The 19,519-nt window shown below is 38.2% G+C and overlaps 1 protein-coding gene across 1 annotated transcript in view; it reads right to left on the reverse strand.

The window, feature by feature from the left end:
- LOC128647193 (transmembrane channel-like protein 2-A) overlaps positions 1 to 19,519 on the reverse strand; it is a 306,013-nt gene that overhangs the window by 176,031 nt on the left and 110,463 nt on the right. Inside the window, exons 12-13 of the mRNA XM_053699975.1 lie at positions 19,197 to 19,343; positions 16,324 to 16,452 (exon numbers count right to left, since the gene is read on the reverse strand). Coding sequence (XP_053555950.1) covers positions 16,324 to 16,452; positions 19,197 to 19,343 — 276 coding nt within the window. The remainder of the gene's footprint in view (positions 1 to 16,323; positions 16,453 to 19,196; positions 19,344 to 19,519) is intronic.

A 19,519-nucleotide genomic window follows, 5' to 3' on the forward strand; every position in this document is an offset into this window, starting at 1 on the left:
TGATAAACACTGTCTACTTGGTGAGGGAACTTCTCTGCGTAAAGCTGGGGTTGGATAAACTCTTGGGGCATGAAAGGAGGCAGACACGGACTGAGCAAGTCGCCTTTGCCCCGACATTTGCTGCTTAGACATGTCTAAACTTTTTTATGGACGCTGGTCTGTTGCTCTTTAGTAATATTAAGTTGTAAGTTTATGGCTGCAAGAACAATTATTTCTGTTCATTGATGTTCTTGCTTTGCTTCCATAGTTATATTGGCTGTTATATAGATTCCTTCACTATTGCATATAAGTTCAGACATGCTACTATTTTCATCTATATCTATTTTGCTAAGTGTATGAAGTGTGCAAGGTCATGCCTAACATATTTACTATTACAGGTTCTGTAACCCAGAGATTGCATGCTATATAATATGTCACATGGTAACAATTGTAGATATACAGATGGCGGTCTCTGAGCAGATTCCAACTGCCGCCTTATAATAATCCTGTAGGGTTTTATAAAGTTCTAAGTAGCCATATGTTTAAAAAATATAACTATATAGGTTTTACAGTTTTCCTCAATGTTACTTATAGAATTTGGGTTGATGCAGATTAAGATTTGTGCATTTTACTCTGTCTATTGACAGGTAGGTAGTCCTACATTAACCTAAATGACGCAGGTTAAGCATTGGAAAGTTCTACCCCATTTATGTATTATCTTTACTATTGCTACACTATTAATGTCTACTCTAGTATTGGTATTTTTGTTTATATATATATATGGATGCGTGTTCAGCTTTCTCATTTTAGCTATAATACACAGAGACTTACTTGACATATGTGAATGTACTTTTAGTGTCAGTTTATAGCCTTGGAATGCCCTAACATTTCTCTACCTGCCCTGATAGGTATTCCAACGCTTGCTATGTCATATGTTATAGCCGTGTGCATGCATGTTACCACATATCATAGTTTTAATAGCATTATTGACCCGATGTTTCTTGCTCAGTGTATATTTGCAAATTTATCTACACATTTATAAATTAAGCCTACTATGTATATATATATTTTCCCAAGAGTAAAACTGATAGCCCATAATTGCCCATGCTTGGGCTCCCATCAACTTAGTTAATTAGGTTAGTTGTTAATATTCTCTTTTTTAGTATGTTTCTATAATACTAGGCTCTGCCCCCCCCCCCCCGTTTGGAGCTTATCTATTAAGCTAAGGGACACAGATCCCATCGATGACCCCCTAAAAATTATATAAGAGTACTTCATTATAGTTATGCTTGATAAACTTTTTTTATCATATATCTATATGTTTATAGCCTGGAGGACCCGAAAAGGGCCCTATATGTTGTAGATTCCAACGTACCCTTCTATATTTACATCAATATAGCGGCCATTAATAACCCCTTCCCTATTTTGTCTGCTACTCCCTCTATTATGATACATTTGAGTGACTAGGCCCATAGTGGTCCATATTTGGTCTAAGGGGATTGGGTAGCAGATAATATAAATAAAAATGAGGTCTCATTTTTATAATCCAATTTACGAGGCAGACTGGTAGTGCAAGTCATGTTACTGATATAAGTTTATTTTTTTAAGAATCTTTGCTATGATCGTCCCAATAGCTAGAGATATGCTATTTATGAGCATTAACAATATTTGTTTTTGGGCTAACTAATTTCACAGTCTATATGTAGACTACTGTTTTAATATTATTTTGTTTTTGCTCCTTATGGTCCTATATTTTACTGTGACATGTTTCCTGAGAATACTGCAAATTGAATTTTCAATGTATGACTTGTGTTTTGAAAACCTCAATAAAAATTGAAAAAAAAAAAAAAACCTAACACTACTCCCCTGAAGATCATCCTACCTTGAGTCGTCTTCAGCCAGCCGACCATCGATGGAACCGAAGAGGAGATCCGGAGTGGCAGAAGTCATCATCCAGGTGGTGCTGAATAAGTCTTCCATCCAATAGAAGTCTTCATCCAGACGGCGTCTTCAATCTTCATCCATCCGGAGCAGAGCGGAGCCATCTTCAGATGAGCCGACGCGGAGCCATCCTCTTCTTCCCAACGACTAACGACGAATGGATATTCCTTTAAGGGACGTCATCCAAGATGGTGTCCCTTCAATTCCGATTGGCTGATAGGATTCTATCAGCCAATCGGAATTAAGGTAGGAAAAATCTGATTGGCTGATTGAATCAGCCAATCAGATTGAAGTTCAATCCGATTGGCTGATCCAATCAGCCAATCAGATTGAGCTTGCATTCTATTGGCTGATCGGAACAGCCAATAGAATGCGAGCTCAATCTGATTGGAAGAACTTTTGCTATGGTCAGACTCCCATTGATTCCTATGGGATCCACCGCCTCCAGGGCGGCGGTTTGAAAACCAGGTACGCTGGGCCGGAAAAGTGCCGAGCGTACCTGCTAGTTTTTTGATAACTAGCAAAAGTAGTCAGATTGTGTGCGGAACATCTGGAGTGACGTAAGAATCGATCTGTGTCGGACTGAGTCCGGCGGATCGAAGCTTACGTCACAAAATTCTACTTTTGCCGGTATCTAGGGCTTGATAACTAAGGCGAATCAGCCTCGCCACAAATACGCTGCGGAATTCCAGCGTATTTGAGGTTGACGGCTTGATAACTACCCCCAAAATGTTTACTTTGATTGTGTCATGCGAACCGAGGAGGAGGCTGAGTATTCACACTTATAACCGTTTCTACCCATACAACCTAATTTGACTGAATTCAGGCAGGACAGGACTCGAATGACCAATAGTAAAAAATATTAGCTATCCTAACAGCTATATCTCTCCCGCTGAAAATGAATTCTTGGGCCACTAACTTAATATCACATAATGTCAGAGGGCTGAACTCCACTCTGATATCAAACGCAGGATGGCAATCCCACAATATAAATCTTTATGGGCAAATGCGATCTTCCTTCAGGAAACACATTTTTTAAAATCACAAATACCCAGGTATTGGACTAGAGATTTTCCACACCATTTTCATGCTACAACCGATACTAAAAAATGGGGGGTCTCAATACTCATACATTCTTCCATACCCTTTATACACAAAGAAACCATTGAGGATAAGGAGGGCAGATTTTTAATAGTGAGAGGCCAAATTCAGGACACTGACATTCTATTCTGGAATATCTACGCCCCTACCGACAAGCAAGATACCTTCTTCAAGCAAATAACACATCTTTTGATAGGTTAGTCCCAAACCAGGATAATACTTACGGGAGATTTCAATGTAGATCTTGCACTATACTCTAGAAAACTCCTTCATTCATTAAATAATAAGCAAAATAAACAATATAAAATTATTAAAGGAAAACAGGAATATTTAAATACACACTCACTAATAGATTCCTGAGCCACATTAAATGGAAACACCATTGATACTACATACTTTTCAGTGGCACATAAGACATACACATACTATAACCACACACCCACAAGAGATTGTTGACTGCTTTGCCCAATATTATAGCATCCTGTATGATGGGACCAAGGTAACTCAATCCTCACAGACTGAAACCCTACTAACTAAATTCCTTGATAAAGCCCAACTACCCTCCCTGTCAGGAACTAACAGAGACAACCTAAATCAGCAGTCCGGAACCACTTGTTGTACGGTGGACCAAATGGATATGATCACAGGGGCAAATCCTCGTCTCACCAGGGAGAGTCCAGGGATGCCTTAGGGCAGGAGTCAGTCAACAGATAGGTATCCAACAGTGGCCAGTCCCACACCTCAACTGACTAGAGAAAAGACTAGACCAGTTCCAAGAGAGTCAACGATTCAGAAGATCAAAAAGGTAGGCAGCAAGTGAGGAGATGAATAAATCTTTAAAATTTATTAAAATAGTAAAAACATACTGTTTCATCAGGCTGTATAACAAACAAACTCACAGCTGCCATATTTAAACCCTAAACAACCAATCAGAGAGAGGAAAAAATAATACCATGTTCATAAGGGTGGGGGGGGGAGAGAATAATGTTGAATCAAATTGGGTATAAAACATTTGAAAATATACACATAACATATAATATGTACATACATGCAATTAATAAACTGTGACCTTTCTCCAAAAAACAACTAGTCACCATTGAAATGTATAAAATGACAGAATAATTATTAGAAAAAATGACACCAAAACAAACTGCTAATGGTACATTCCAATAGTCAGTAAGAGAAAATAATAAAAACATATCTATCCTATTAAAATAGGATTCATTAGAGATTCCATTTGATTATTGCTAATGTGAGATGAAAAATAGGGAAGGGGAAATAAATAATAATATAACTATATAACCATGTGTGATCGATATAAGTAGTGTTTTCTGTGCGAACATTGATATGCTGTCAGGTAAAAAAGAGGGAGGGGGGGGGGCGTGTTAGGGAAATGCAAAGTGTAAATAGGGAAAGATAGAAATTCTATAGTAGAGAGCCAAATGAAACTAAGTAAACTTCTTTATTAGAAAAAATAGTAAAATAAATGTTAGACAACTGTTATTAGCTTATGAATGATAACTCAGTTAAGCCAAATCTAAAAGGTGTGCGTGAACTACATTGCCTAGGCAACAGGGGAGGTTAGTACACGTCATTGGTGTCAGTGTGATGGGGCGTGGTTCAGTGAGCAGTAATGTTAATGGGAATATTGAGTGAAAGTATAAGTGCATCCAAACCAAATTAGGTCAGTGGTAAGACTAAATATATTGCGATGGTCAGTGTAGAGACCACAAGACTGCTGTGATGACAGCATTAGCCGACGGCTCACAGAGAAAATTGCCATTTACAAAGGGAACAGTGACTGATGGGGGTGTGTGAAGGACCGCCAATCAGCCACCAGTAAGGAAGTAAATACTGAGGAATGACAGCCAATGACTGTTTAATGAAACATGGCCAATGAGAAACATTAAATATATGACAGGGGATCAGATCACAGTGTGAATAAGAAAAAGGATGTCATATATACCAGGGGAATAACTAGATAATGAAACAATAATACTGGAATATAGAGAAAATTAACTAAGATAGAATAATGCAAATAACGATATTCGCATATTCTAACTGGGAACCTGTGTGAATATAATAAGTGCCTAAGGGCAGTGAATGTGACTAAATGTCTCAACGATATCCTAGTGATTTAATATAGTAGATGCCTAAGGGCAGTGGATATGTGAGGGCAGTGAATGTCTCTATGATATTCTAGTGATTTGATATAGTGGGTGCCTAAGGGCAGTAATTGTGACTATAATGTCTCTACGATATCCTAATGGGCTGGAAGAGTGGGAGAGAGACCAGGCATAATATTAAAGGTCAAATCACTAGTGTGGAGGATAAGTAAAATTAAAAAGGATAAATAATTGTGAATAGAAATATAAATATAAAAGAAGAAAAGGGGAAGAGGATTAACCAACACTAAATTCGTAATACGTTGACTCTCTTGGAACTGGTCTAGTCTTTTCTCTAGTCAGTTGAGGTGTGGGACTGGCCACTGTTGGATACCTATCTGTTGACTGACTCCTGCCCTAAGGCATCCCTGGACTCTCCCTGGTGAGATGAGGATTCGCCCCTGTGATCATATCCATTTGGTCCACCGGACGACAAGTGGTTCCGGACTGCTGTTTTTGCACATCTGTGCTCTACATCTCGTGAGTAGGATTCTTTTTGTGCTCTTTAGTCTGTCATATTATTTACCATCTGATCTGCACCATGTGGCGCCCTCTATTTTGATTTCTCTAGATTCCCTATCCTTGTGTCGTGGCGTGACACTCTAGAGGAGCGGCCCTCCCGTTTGGATCAACATTTTTTCTGGGACTTTACATTACGGATATTAAGGACTTTGCCGTCACATGCCATCCCATTTCGGATGACAGTTTGTATATTATAGATATTATTGTCCTATCTTTCTTATAATCACATTTTAGACACTTGCTTTTATTTTTTTACCTGTTACCGTTTGTTACTCCTAGGCGCCTCTTATAAGTACCTTAGTGATATTAGTTGTTACTAGAGTACTAGTTAACTTAAATCAGGCAATCACTCTCAATGAGGTACAACACGCCATTAAAGATTTAAAACCAGGTAAGGCCCCGAACCCCGGTGGCCTCCCTGGAGAATATTATAAGTTATTCAAATCATCTCTAGCACCTCACTTAGGCATGCCCCGCAAAGGGCCCTGTTCAGGGCTGTTCCGATCAGCCAATAGAATGCGAGCTCAATCTGATTGGCTGATTGGATCAGCCAATCGGATTGAACTTGATTCTGATTGGCTGATTCCATCAGCCAATCAGAATATTCCTACCTTAATTCCGATTGGCTGATAGAATCCTATCAGCCAATCGGAATTCGAGGGACGCCATCTTGGATGATGTCATTTAAAGGAACCGTCATTCGGCGAGTAGGCGTCGGTTGAAGAGGTTGGATCCGCGTCGGTTGGAAAGAAGATGGCTCCGCTCCGCTCCAGAAGAAAGAAGATTGAAGATGCGGCTTGATAGAAGACTTCATCCCGATGATGGACTTCCGACTTCAGCCGATGATGGATTTCTTCAGCCGCCGCTTGGATCCAGACTTCAGCCCGAGGATGGACGTCACTCTTCAGCCCCCCGCTTGGGCTTGGATCAAGACATCAAGGTTTATTTAAGGGGGGTTTGGGTTAGATTAGGGGTATGTTGCTGGTGGGTTGTAATGTTGGGGGGGGGGGGTATTGTATGTTTTACAGGCAAAAGAGCTGAATTCTTTGGGGCATGCCCCGCAAAGGGCCCTGTTCAGGGCTGGTAAGGTAAAAGAGCTTTGAACTTTTTTAATTTAGAATAGGGTAGGGCATTTTTTATTTTGGGGGGCTTTGTTATTTTATTAGGGGGCTTAGAGTAGGTGTAATTAGTTTAACATTGTTGTAATATTTTTCTAATGTTTGTAAATATTTTTTTATTTTTTGTAACTTAGTTCTTTTTTATTTTTCGTACTTTAGTTAGTTTATTTCATTGTATTTATTTGTAGATATTTTATTTAAATAATTTATTGATAGTGTAGTGTTAGGTTTAATTGTAGATAATTGTAGGTATTGTATTTAATTAATTTATTGATAGTGTAGTGTTAGGTTAAATTGTAACTTAGGTTAGGATTTATTTTACAGGTAATTTTGTAATTATTTTAACTATTTTAGCTATTAAATAGTTCTTAACTATTTAATAGCTATTGTACCTGGTTAAAATAAATACAAAGTTGCCTGTAAAATAAATATTAATCCTAAAATAGCTATAATATAATTATAATTTATATTGTAGCTATATTAGGATTTATTTTACAGGTAAGTATTTAGATTTAAATAGGAATAATTTATTTAATAAGAGTTAATTTATTTCGTTAGAATAAAATTATATTTAACTTAGGGGGGTGTTAGGGTTAGGGTTAAAATTAGCTTTAGGGGTTAAAAAATTTATTAGAGTAGCGGTGAGCTCCGATCGGCAGATTAGGGGTTAATACTTGAAGTTAGGTGTCGGCGATGCTAGGGAGGGCAGATTAGGGGTTAATACTATTTATTATAGGGTTATTGAGGCGGGAGTGAGGTGGATTAGGGGTTAATAACTTTATTATAATAGCGGTGCGGTCCGCTCGGCAGATTAGGGGTTAATAAGTGTAGGCAGGTGGAGGCGACGTTGTGGGGGGCAGATTAGGGGTTAATAAATATAATATAGGGGTCGGCGGTGTTAGGGGCAGCAGATTAGGGGTAAATAGCTATAATGTAGCTGGCGGCGGCGTGCCGACGGCAGATTAGGGGCTTAATAAGTGTAGGCAGGTGGAGGCGACGTTGTGGGGGGCAGATTAGGGGTTAATAAATATAATATAGGGGTCGGCGGTGTTAGGGGCAGCAGATTAGGGGTACATAGGGATAACGTAGTTGGCGGCAGTGTACTGAGCGGATGATTAGGGGTTAAAAAATTTTTATAGAGTGGCGGCGATGTGGGGGGGCCTCGGTTTAGGGGTACATAGGTAGTTTATGGGTGTTAATGTACTTTAGAGCACAGTAGTTAAGAGCTTTATGAACCGGCGTTAGCCCAGAAAGCTCTTAACTACTGACTTTTTTCTGCGGCTGGATTTCTAACGCTCACTTCAGCCACGACTCTAAATACCGGCGTTAGAAAGATCCCATTGAAAAGATAGGATACGCAATTGACGTAAGGGGATCTGCGGTATGGAAAAGTCGCGGCTGCAAAGTGAGCATTAGACCCTTTCCTGACTGACTCCAAATACCGGTGGTAGCCTAAAACCAGCGTTAGGAGCCTCTAACGCTGGTTTTCACGGCTACCGCCCAACTCTAAATCTAGGCCAATATGCGCTAAAACACAATAGTAATATATAAAATAGAAATCTAATCGGCACATAACATTAAAATCAGGACAAAACACATCAGATGTCAAGTGTGATATCCTAGACATCTAACATATTATGTTTAATAATGATAGAAAATCGGGCAGAAAAGAAAAAAAGAGATATATTCTATCACTAAACATTAGTGGGAGGGCAGACTTATCTCAGAGAACAGTTGATATAGAAATATCAACCCACTTTTTAATATTACTTGCTCTGTTTTAATTGCTCTCTGTAACTGTCTGGTCATTGCTCTTTGACCGCGTTCCACCGGCTCGAAACACTCATGAACACCTGGGCTCTGATTACCTTTTGAGGAATTCCCGTGGTGTTGATTGGTGCTCTGCTTCATGTGATCTGAGGCTGGCATGTGAGAGATCCTGCTGAGAGTCTTTTGGGCGACTGATTTGGTCCCGTGCTGTTCAGTGAAGCACTCTGGTTGTGCCGCCCCGTTTGTGAGTAGCTTTCCTTTGGGGGTCTTTCTGCCATTTGGTTTGGGTACAAAATAACCGTACTTTATTACCCTATGTAGCGCCTCTCTTTCTTCCTGCTTTGTTAGGATCCATTCATCATCTCGACTTCTTGAGAGTGCTGCCGGACTGTCTATCTAATCCTCTTTACTCTAGCACATCTCTGTAGAACTCTCAAACATCTTCTACTGAAATCTACAGACCTATATCTCTTATAAACCAAGACATAAAAATCTTCACCAAAATCTTAGCGAATAGGTTAAAAATCATTCTACGGGACATTGTGCATCCAGACAAGGTTGGGTTTATTGCGGGCAGAGAAGCACCTGACAATGTCAGACGTATAATTACAACAATTGCCCAGTTGGCCAGGATGAAAACGCCTTCTCTGGTCCTATCATTGGATGCGGAGAAGGCATTTGAAAGAATTAACTGGATATATATTCTCTCAGTTTTGGATAAAATGGAATTTATGGGACCCTTTATAATAGCTTTACAGAGTAAATACTCCAAACCCACTGCAACAGTTAGAGCTATGGGATATCACTCCAGACCCATAAGTATAAAAAATGGTACGAGACAGGGATGCCTGCTGTCCCCATTACTGTTCGCCCTATGCATGGAACCCCCAGCAGCCTTTATTAGACGATCAACTGACATTACTGGACTGAAGATTAAAAATACTGATTATAAAATCACCCTCTTTGTGGACGATGTCCTACTGACATTGACTAAGTCCTTGACTTACTAACCTTTATGATATCCTCGACCAATTTTCTACCATATCAGGATATAAAATAAATATGGACAAAAGTTAAGCCATGGCAATAGCGCTGCCGGACCATACGAAAAAATTCATAGAATTAAATTTTACATTCTCTTGGGTTAAGTAACATATTAAGTACATAGGAGTTAGACTACCAATTCAATATACAGATTTGTATAGAATAAATTATCTTCCCTTATAAAAAGAATTGCGCAAAGACATTGCTAAGTGGAAACTCCTTAACTTCTCCTGGTATGGCAGAATATCTGCAATAACGATAAACATTCCTCCGAGAATTTTATAGCCGTTTCGAACCCTACCTATACCAGTCTCAAAAACCAACCTGAAAACATTACAATCAGAATTTATCCACTTTATAAATAATAAGAAACCATCGAGATTTCCTTTTCAAATATTAACTAAACACAGACAGCTAGGAGATATTGGGGTCCCTAATCTGCTAGATTATTATGATGCCTCTAGGTTAGCACAAACTGTGTTGCTTGGATCTTCAAGAAAAGATGTATTGTGGACTGGATTGGAATCGGACCTGGGAGGCCATGACTCACCAGAAGATTTGATATGGGATAGATCTCTACCTCAACATAAAACCTATAGTTACCCTGAAATTTCTAGTTTTTCAATTTGCCACTGGGAAACCCTAATTAAAAATAAGAAGTTATTACCAGACTTTTCCTCTAGGATGCCAATAAGATATCTTCTCCCAGCCGAATATCAGAAACAATTAGATAAATGGGAAAATCAAGGCCTTTACCGGGTGGGAAACTTGTTAGTACATAAAAAACCTTTAACTTTTAACCAAATACAAGATATGATAACCACAACCCCTCTTAGGTGGTATTTATATTTGGAGCTCATGTCCGCCTTAGGTACATGTTTGCCTAATATGTGTAACCAACTTGGCTCCCCTTTAGAAAAAATCTGTAGTGCTGACAACAGACCAAAATTAAACATTTCACAACTGTACATGGCATTACAGAACACGGCAACTGACACTAAGTCATCCATCATGCTCAAGTGGGAAGTAGATACTGAAACTCTATTGGATGCAAAGGAATGGTGTGAATTATTTTACTCTTCATGCAGGGGTTTGAAGAGTGCAGATTTAAGGGAAAACAGCTTCAAGATCATCTTTCGGTGGTATTTAACTCCAATAAAAACCTCTCATTTTATGGAGAAAAGAGATAGAAACTGCTACAGGGGATGTAAAACGGTGGGTACTTACGCACACATGTGCTGGGAATGCCCTCAGGTAGCCTAGATCTGGACTGATCTATTTACTTACCTTGGCACGTTGTTGGACGATCAAATATCGTTAACCATGTCTGAAGGACTATTACATACACCACTTCCGAATGTCCACAAACATATTAACACACACAATTGTTTGCACAGTCACGAGAATCGGTTTTGCCAGACAATGGAAAGAGGGGACACCGACATGGCAGGAGATTCTGGACAAATTTAAAATGACATATTCACTTCATGAAATAGCAGTGATGATTTTGGGGACAGTGGACACATTTCATAAAGTTTGGTTCTTTTGGCTGATGAAAGCCACTTAATCTACTTAGCTCCAATACATATAAGAGGACAGGAGAATTAAAACATCCCAGCGATAGGAAACTGATATTAAGGTACATAGGTGCAATCAGAATAAAGAGTTTTAAAATATCAAGCCAAACTTGCAGAAACAGGAGGTAAGCTCCAATCTACAAGTAGCGTCCTAAATAATTTTATTGCTTGTGCACTAACTGCCCTTAAAGTAAAAACATATTGAGGGGGGTGGAGCCTGCTCTCAGTGCGGTAGGACACGTCTGTGTGAAGCTCCTGATATCAGATAGATTTTGTATGTTTTTTCTGCAGAAAATCTACACTATTTTATTCTCTAGTGCTCATCTGTTTCACTGAGATCCGACAGATGCTAAGAGTGGATGTCCCGACTGCGTCCTAGCCTATGTTCGCTGAGACAGCTGTGATACACAAATTTCCTCAGGCCTTTCAGCCATTTTGCAACTACCAAGCTCAAGTAAAGAACGGATCTCACTATCCAGAGTTGTGAATCATAGGTCTGGGGCTGCCACACAATTACCCCCCCCCCCCTCCCAAACTCTGGGGTTAAGCAATCCTGTAACAGGATTATTCCAATATACTAAAATGTAATTTGGGACTTTGTTGCCTGATAGCCCAGCTATCACCTATTTCAAAATGGAGGGTCTACGCAGATTGGAGCTGACAGTGACCCGGCTCCTTTAGGAACATTTTCAGAGCCTAGAACAAGGGATATGTGCTATCCTGACAACTGCCCATAATGATAAGCGAGTGCATTTGGAACACACAAGTCCGACAGTACCGGGTGATCCTATACCATACAAGGTGGACACGGGTGTATTGGAGGTCCCTGTCCCTCACCCATGGGGGGATCTAACCCGCTCATCCTCAAGGGGAATTCCGCCTCTGTGATACTCCCAGATGTGGAGACCTGTGCCTTCGGGAGAATTGCCGAGGTCTACGGGACCCATCACCACACGGGGAGGGCCGTTCTTCGGTATCCCCGGGACACAGAAATGGCTGTTGCGGTGGAACAGAGAACCGTTCTTGCTACACCTCTACCTGTGAAAATACTGGCCGGGATGTCTGACCGAGGTAACCCACTTAATTTGCCTAGAAATCCAAGAGACGACGCCTTACCTTCCCTCCACATGACAGAAGCATCGTTGTGGCGACCAGCAAGGCCCGGACTCCCTGGAAATGTGTCCGTCAGATCTCGGTTCCATTTGACAGCAAGGGCAGAACTTTGGTATACTTGCAGAGCCATTAAAGCAGGATATCGGCTGAACTATTCCTATATTTAATGTACAAAAGCTTGTTAACACGCTCAGGATATTTTACAATAGTGATGTCTTTCACTATCTCCCAGTTCGTTCCAGATTACCTGAGGGACTGTTCTCCTATATATTCATCTCTGCTACTGAGACTTTTTACCTTGGAGTTATGTTTACCTTTCGAGACACAATCACATATCCTCTGGAACTATCTATGACGACCTATAAGTCTGAAACATTGAGTATCCGTTTATATCTCAGATATGTGGCCTGGGTTTGGGGTAGCATGGCTGAGGTCTCAGGCTTAACTGTATTATATAGCTAAGAATCATACCACCAACTACATGCATGAAGTTTTTCCCATCAGTGGCCCTGACAAACATTAGAGGGTATATGAGCGCTTAATTTGCATATTAACTTTTTTATTTCTTAGTATGTAAGTGTAAATTACGGGACAGACGTTCACTATTCCAGGTTCAGTCAAATAGAGGATTGAATATATTAGTCTTTTACATGCCCTCTACATGAACACATCTATGTATGGTGGTTGCTATATGTTTTAGAGTTTTTCTCTGTGTATACATTACAGATCTATGTGTCATTTTGATAGAACTTCAACACCCATACCTATGTATGTCCATTGGTATTGCTTTGTTAAATTACATGAAAGATATATTCTTACCAAGATGATGCATTCTGAAATAAGTCGATTTATAGATACCAGGCTTCTCCACTAGAGAGGAGTAAACGTTTACATATAAATTTGAAAGAGTATCAAAACTCTCTCAGTTTCAGGATTAATTGTTTTATATAGCTGAGATTCATACCATCAATTACATACCTGAAGTTTCTCCTACCATTGGCCATGGCAATTATTAGAATGTGCATGAGCGCTTCACCTACATTGTGTATCAATATTTTTTTTTAGCAATTAGCATGAAGGTGTAAACTTTTCTTGCATCCACATGGATACATCTATATATTATGGTTACTATGTGTTTTAGAGTTTTACTCTGTTTTTAAAGGGACAGTCAACACCAGAATTGTTTTTGTTTAAAAAGATAGATAATCCCTTTATTACCCATTCCCCAGTTTTGCACAACTAATACAGTTATATTAATATATGTTTTACCTCTGTGATTACCTTGTATCTAAGCATCTTCTGACAGCCCCCTGATCACATGACATTTTATTTATTATCTATTGACTTTCATCTTAGCCAATTAGTGCAGTGTCTGCCACAATCTACGGGTGTGATCACAATGTTATCTATATGGCTTACATGAACAAGCTCTCCCCTGCTGTGAAAAGCAAATAAAAAAGCATGTGATAAGAGGCGGCCTTCAAGGGCTTAGAAATTATCATATGAGCCTGCCTAGGTTTAGCTTTCAACTAAGAATACCAAGGGAACAAAGCAAAATTGGTGATAAAGGTAAATTGGAAGGTTGTTTAAAATTACATGCCCTATTTGAAACATGAAAGTTCTTTTGGGACTTGACTGTCCCTTTAACTTATAGACTTGTGTGACAGCTCGTTAGAATCTTAACGCCTATACCACATGTATGTTCACTGGTAATGTTTTGTTAAGATACATGAAAACTCCCACCAAGATGATGCATTCTGAAATACCACTATAGGACTATACATAGGCACCAGGCTGTTCCGCTAGAGGGGAGTAAAGTTTTACGCATAAATTTGGAGGTGTATCAGCGCTCACTCAGTTGTATCCACTCAAGAACAGCACTCAGACTGAAGCGATAACCCCCCAGCAAGTCATGGAGTAATCTTAACAAACATTTCTCTATATATCCCCCTGTCCCTTAGTATTTCCCTAAATGGTAATAACTATCTAGTTTGCTATGTACTTGCTCTTTGTACCAAGTCATTATTGTCTCTTATACAATTTGTTTTGCATCATTCCCTATCATATTTTAGGTCCAAGAGTGGCCTGATTTGTTATTTTATTTTTTCCCCAAAGTCCCCCATTCTTCCATCAATCTAGTTCAGGCGGTCCGCAAGAGGCCTCCCTACGTTTTGGGGGAAATTACTTCTTCATCTTATATCTCACTATGTTTTAAGGGGTTACACCGTAATAGAAAATATGAGGTTCACTTTTTATTTAGCTTTCCTAGGCAATATGCGTTTTCCTTGTCTGACAAGTCTTTATGTGGAGATTATGTTCAGGTCAGTGATTTCACTTCTTATATGTTTGTAACTCTGTGATATAAATTGCTTGTTGTACTTATTTTTCAACCTCAATAAAAAAAAAAAATATATATATATATATATATATATATATATATATATATATATATATATATATATATATATAAAAACAACATATTGAGGCCGCATTAGCACTGTTATTACAAGTTGAAAGTAATAAGTTAATGGGCAAACAAAAGACCAAGGCGTGCTAATTTAAGGACTTCGGATACTGTGACTGCATTATCTTCTTCTCTCCATAGACTTCCTGTGGGAGTGCTGAAAAAACAACTAACAGTTATTGCTTGCGCTAACCCAATACCGCTTTATACCAACTGCACTAAACCTAAAGTGAGTTAGGAATACTTTACATTTGTAAATACTTTACATTTGTTTACATAGAAGAAAATGTTCTTTTTATTTTTAAATAGATATTTATATATAAATGTATGATTATTTTTTGGAAAATATAAATCTATACCTATATATCTAGATTAATATATACAGATATACATTAAGCACATATTCATAAGATGAAAAAATATCATGTAGATCAAAATAATAAAAATAGAAGCCATAAAAACAATGGAAGATCCAAGTTCAGATTAGGACCGTGTGCCAAACATGTTTTGGGCGCTCTTCTAGCTCTTGGTCACTGGCATGTACATATTTACACATATAAACACATGAATACACATGTATACACATATATGCACATATACATACACACACACATATCTATCTATCTATCTATCTATCTATCTATCTATATATACTGTATATATATATATATATATATATATATTATATATATATATATACACTGGAGCCCTTTCCAGTCAAACGCTTTGTCATATATATCCCTTTTAACCCTTTTAAAACATTTTTGCCAATATTAATATTATAGTTTTTTTATTAAAAAGTGTATATATGTGTGTAATACTTTATTTTAATGTGTTTGGATGTGTTTTGTGATCTTTTTTTTAACCCTTACACTTTAGTTCAGGTCTCAAGTCACGCTAAATATTCTAGCGCAATTTACAAATTTCAACTTGTAATATGAGCACAAGCTAGCACCTTTGTGATATCTATTGAAAGTACAGGTTGCACTCCAGTGAAGTTGGCCATGCCAACCCTTCTCGGGTTAATGAGCTTTACCATGGAGTTGTAATATCAAGTTGCACGCAAATGGTAGCATCCCTTTTAGGTACGAGCGAAGAAGGTTTACAGCAAGGGAACCTGGTCATCCACCTACCTGGGGTTGTGAGGTGGCCTAATCCCTCATATTTATTATTATTAAGCCCCCTTGTGTAGCTCCCCCTCTCTTGCCCAACCAATTGCACAAGAGCAGGGCTTGTCAATCAGCCCAAACTAATCAGTGGTGGAAAACATAAGAAGTAGATAGATGGCTGCTTCTTAACTTGCTGTTGCAGGTTCCTCCTAACTGGAGCACATAGCAAATGAAAATGTGTAGATAGCCTGCTGTTGACTATTCATAAGCACAAGTATCTATATTTAAAGTGTGACAGCAATAAAGGTGTAATATACACTACTTGAATTTTCAAATATAAAAAAGCAATTTCACATAATTATTTTCTCTAACTAAACCTTATGCTGAATAATTTGCATTGTATATCATCTAGTAACTCACAAAGCCAGATTCTAAATCCCAGCACCAACAGTAGTTCAGAAATCTGACGATCACTGCACGACCAAAATCTCCCACAAGTATAGTTATGTAAGTCACTTGTATATCTGATACTGTCAGCTTTACAAATTCCTGGAAAGATAATAAAAAATGTTCAAAATTACATCAGGAAAAATATCCAAAGTCCAAAAGGATTCACCAAACTTTTTCACAATTAGAAATACGGCATAATTTATGATGGGTGTATATATATACAAATAGGTAATTTAACACAACTACAATTTTAGGAAGTTAACTTAGATTTCACAGCATAAAAGGTCCTAGTATTTTAAAAATAATGAACTTCACCTGGATATGTATTACATTCGTTAAAATTGAATATGAGTAGACATTAAAAATAAAAAGAATATGTCATATTAAGAGAAACCCTGTATGAGAGAATTGAAAAAAGGGTTGCGTGACCCCCATGGAGGCCATGTGGAGAGATTACTCTGAGGTCAGTAGGTTGGGCTATAGGAAGATATGTTGTGTAGGAGAGCGGGAAAGGAAGCATTCTCAGGACCAGAATGTGTGAGGAGAAGCTCCCTCCCTACCCTTTATTTTTATGTGGCCTGGTTTATATGTCGCAGCTTATGGGTATGCCGGGGGTGCTTGCCTGTTTTATGGTGGTTTGATCAGCGTTGGGATTGTTGGTACCTCCTGTTTGATTGACAGTAGAGAATGTGGTACATGGGGGCGTGCCTTTCTCGACGACAAGGAGGGGCACGTGTTGTGGCCGGTCAAGCACCCTGGGAGGATTTTATGTAAATGTTTTATCTGCTTATTTGGTTTTGTTATGGTTATATTATTTATTGTGTTTAATAAAGCAACCTGCTGCCTTTATTTCCCCATACTTTGTGTCATGTATTTATTCAAGCGGAACATAGTGCCTAGTATGGGGGTCATATGGTGAGTGACTTTTAATTTATAAATTTAATTCTGAATATATACATATATATTTATTTGTTTTTATGTGTATATACACATATTAACACATAAATACACACACACATATATATATATATATATATATATATATATATGTATATAAGCATATACATATATTTTTAAAGTTAAAACACAGTCCCCATAGACCGCAATATAAAGACACTTTCTCCTAAGACCCCACATCCCCTCATTTTAACCCCTTATAACTGCTTTCTGCAGTTTTTATTAAAAAATAAAATTGCTCAGCTTTATTTTTTTAACTTAACTACTGTACACTTTATTTTGAGGGTCAATTAGGGCATATTTTTTTAATTAATACTTGCGGGAACATTAACCAGCCCCTTGTAATTCCTGGTTATTTAATATGCGCTCGTAAAAGGGCAAATTGCCCATTTACAGGTGCATGTTAAAATAGCGCTCCACTTGTAATCTATCTCATAGTGAGATACACAAATATTAATTTTAAATTTGTGTTTCTAACATTTTTTGAGGGATCTCTCCATACTGACAAGACGTATTAGAAAATCTTGCATGAGCAGAAAGCTATTGAATATCAGGTCCTCAGTCTTAAAAACAGAAATTTAATATTCTACAATATAAAAAAGGGCAGGGGAAACATTTATGTTACTGTTTGAATGCAAATAAATGTTTTGTTATGAAGCATATTGAAAAATAGAGCTCATCTGTGATTAAAGGGATAGTAAACATCAAAAGTTTATTGTTTAAAAAGATAGATCATCTCTTTATTTACCATTCCACACTTTTGCATAACCAACACTGTTATAGAAATATACGTTCTACCTCTTTAATTACCTTGTATCTAAGCTTCTGCTGACTGCCTCCTAATCTTAGATCTTTTAACAGACTTGCATTTCTGGCAATTAGTGCTGTCTCTTAAAAAACTTCACGTGCATGAGTACAATATTATCTATATGAAACACATGAACTAATGCCCTGTAGCTGTGAAATACTGTCAAATGCATTTAGAGAAGAGGCGGACTTCAGAGGCTAAGAAATTAGCATATTAGCCTACCTTGGTTTAGCTTTCAACTAAGGATAACAAGAGAACAAGGCACATTTGAAGATAATAAGTAAGTTAGAAAGTTGTTGAAAATAACATGCCCTATCTGAATCATGAAAGTTTAATTTGGACTTTACTATCCCTTTAATTATAAAAAGCCTCAGTAAATACATACAGTTTCTATGTACTAATGAGTCCAAAGCAATTTATAAATTAGCTCACCTGTCACCTCGCTTTATAATGAATACATTATTTTAGGACTAATAACATGAATTGATTGTCAGGGTGATATTAATGAATTAGATTATAGGGCCCCTATTTATCAAAGGTGGTGCGGATCAGGTCCGCAACACCTCGCTAAATGCGGAGAGCAATACGCTCTCCGCATTTAACATTGCACCAGCAGCTCACAAGAGCTGCTGGTGCAACGCCGCCCCCTGCTGACTCAGGGGGGTGTCAATCAACCTGATCGTACTCAGATCGTGCTCAGAGCAGCCGGACAGGGTTATGGAGCAGCGGTCTTTAGACCGCTGCTTCATAATTTGTGTTTCTGGTGAGTCTGAAGACTCGTCAGAAACAGGGGCCCACAAGCTCCGTTCGGAGCTTGATAAATGGGCCCCTAGGAATCAACTACTGAAGAACACTGGTCTATATTTATAATGCTCTTAAAATGATGTGTGTCAATCCATTTAGAATAATATTTTGAACATGTTTTCATCAATTTATGAAATGCATTTTACTTATTTCTAGTTAAAGGTACATATGAATAAGTATGACTGAAAAAAGTGTATTTGAAATGTCGGGTCAATTAGAAAACACTTGTGTGACTCAAGCATTGTGAACACAAAACACAGCAATAGCTACTTACAATGCCTACAGTTGTTTCCCAACATGGGCCTCTGGGGACATCAGCTGGACTCATAGGTGGTGGAGTACTACCATTAACTGAAGACAAATTATAGTAGTTGAATAGGATCCATTTTGTATTGTTTTGTACAGTCTCTTCTTCAGCCAACTGGAAAAATGTATGAAATTCAGTGGTTAAAGGGACAGTGCATTTGAAAATCTGCATTGTTTAACAAAGCTAGATAATCCCTTAATTACCCATTCCCAGGGATAGGCAAAGACAAAGGCTGTGGCGGACATTTTCCAAAGTACAGACTTTAGTAAAGGACACCAAGGTACATTTGA

Source organism: Bombina bombina, chromosome 2 (assembly GCF_027579735.1).
Source record: "Bombina bombina isolate aBomBom1 chromosome 2, aBomBom1.pri, whole genome shotgun sequence".
Taxonomy (NCBI): domain Eukaryota; kingdom Metazoa; phylum Chordata; class Amphibia; order Anura; family Bombinatoridae; genus Bombina; species Bombina bombina.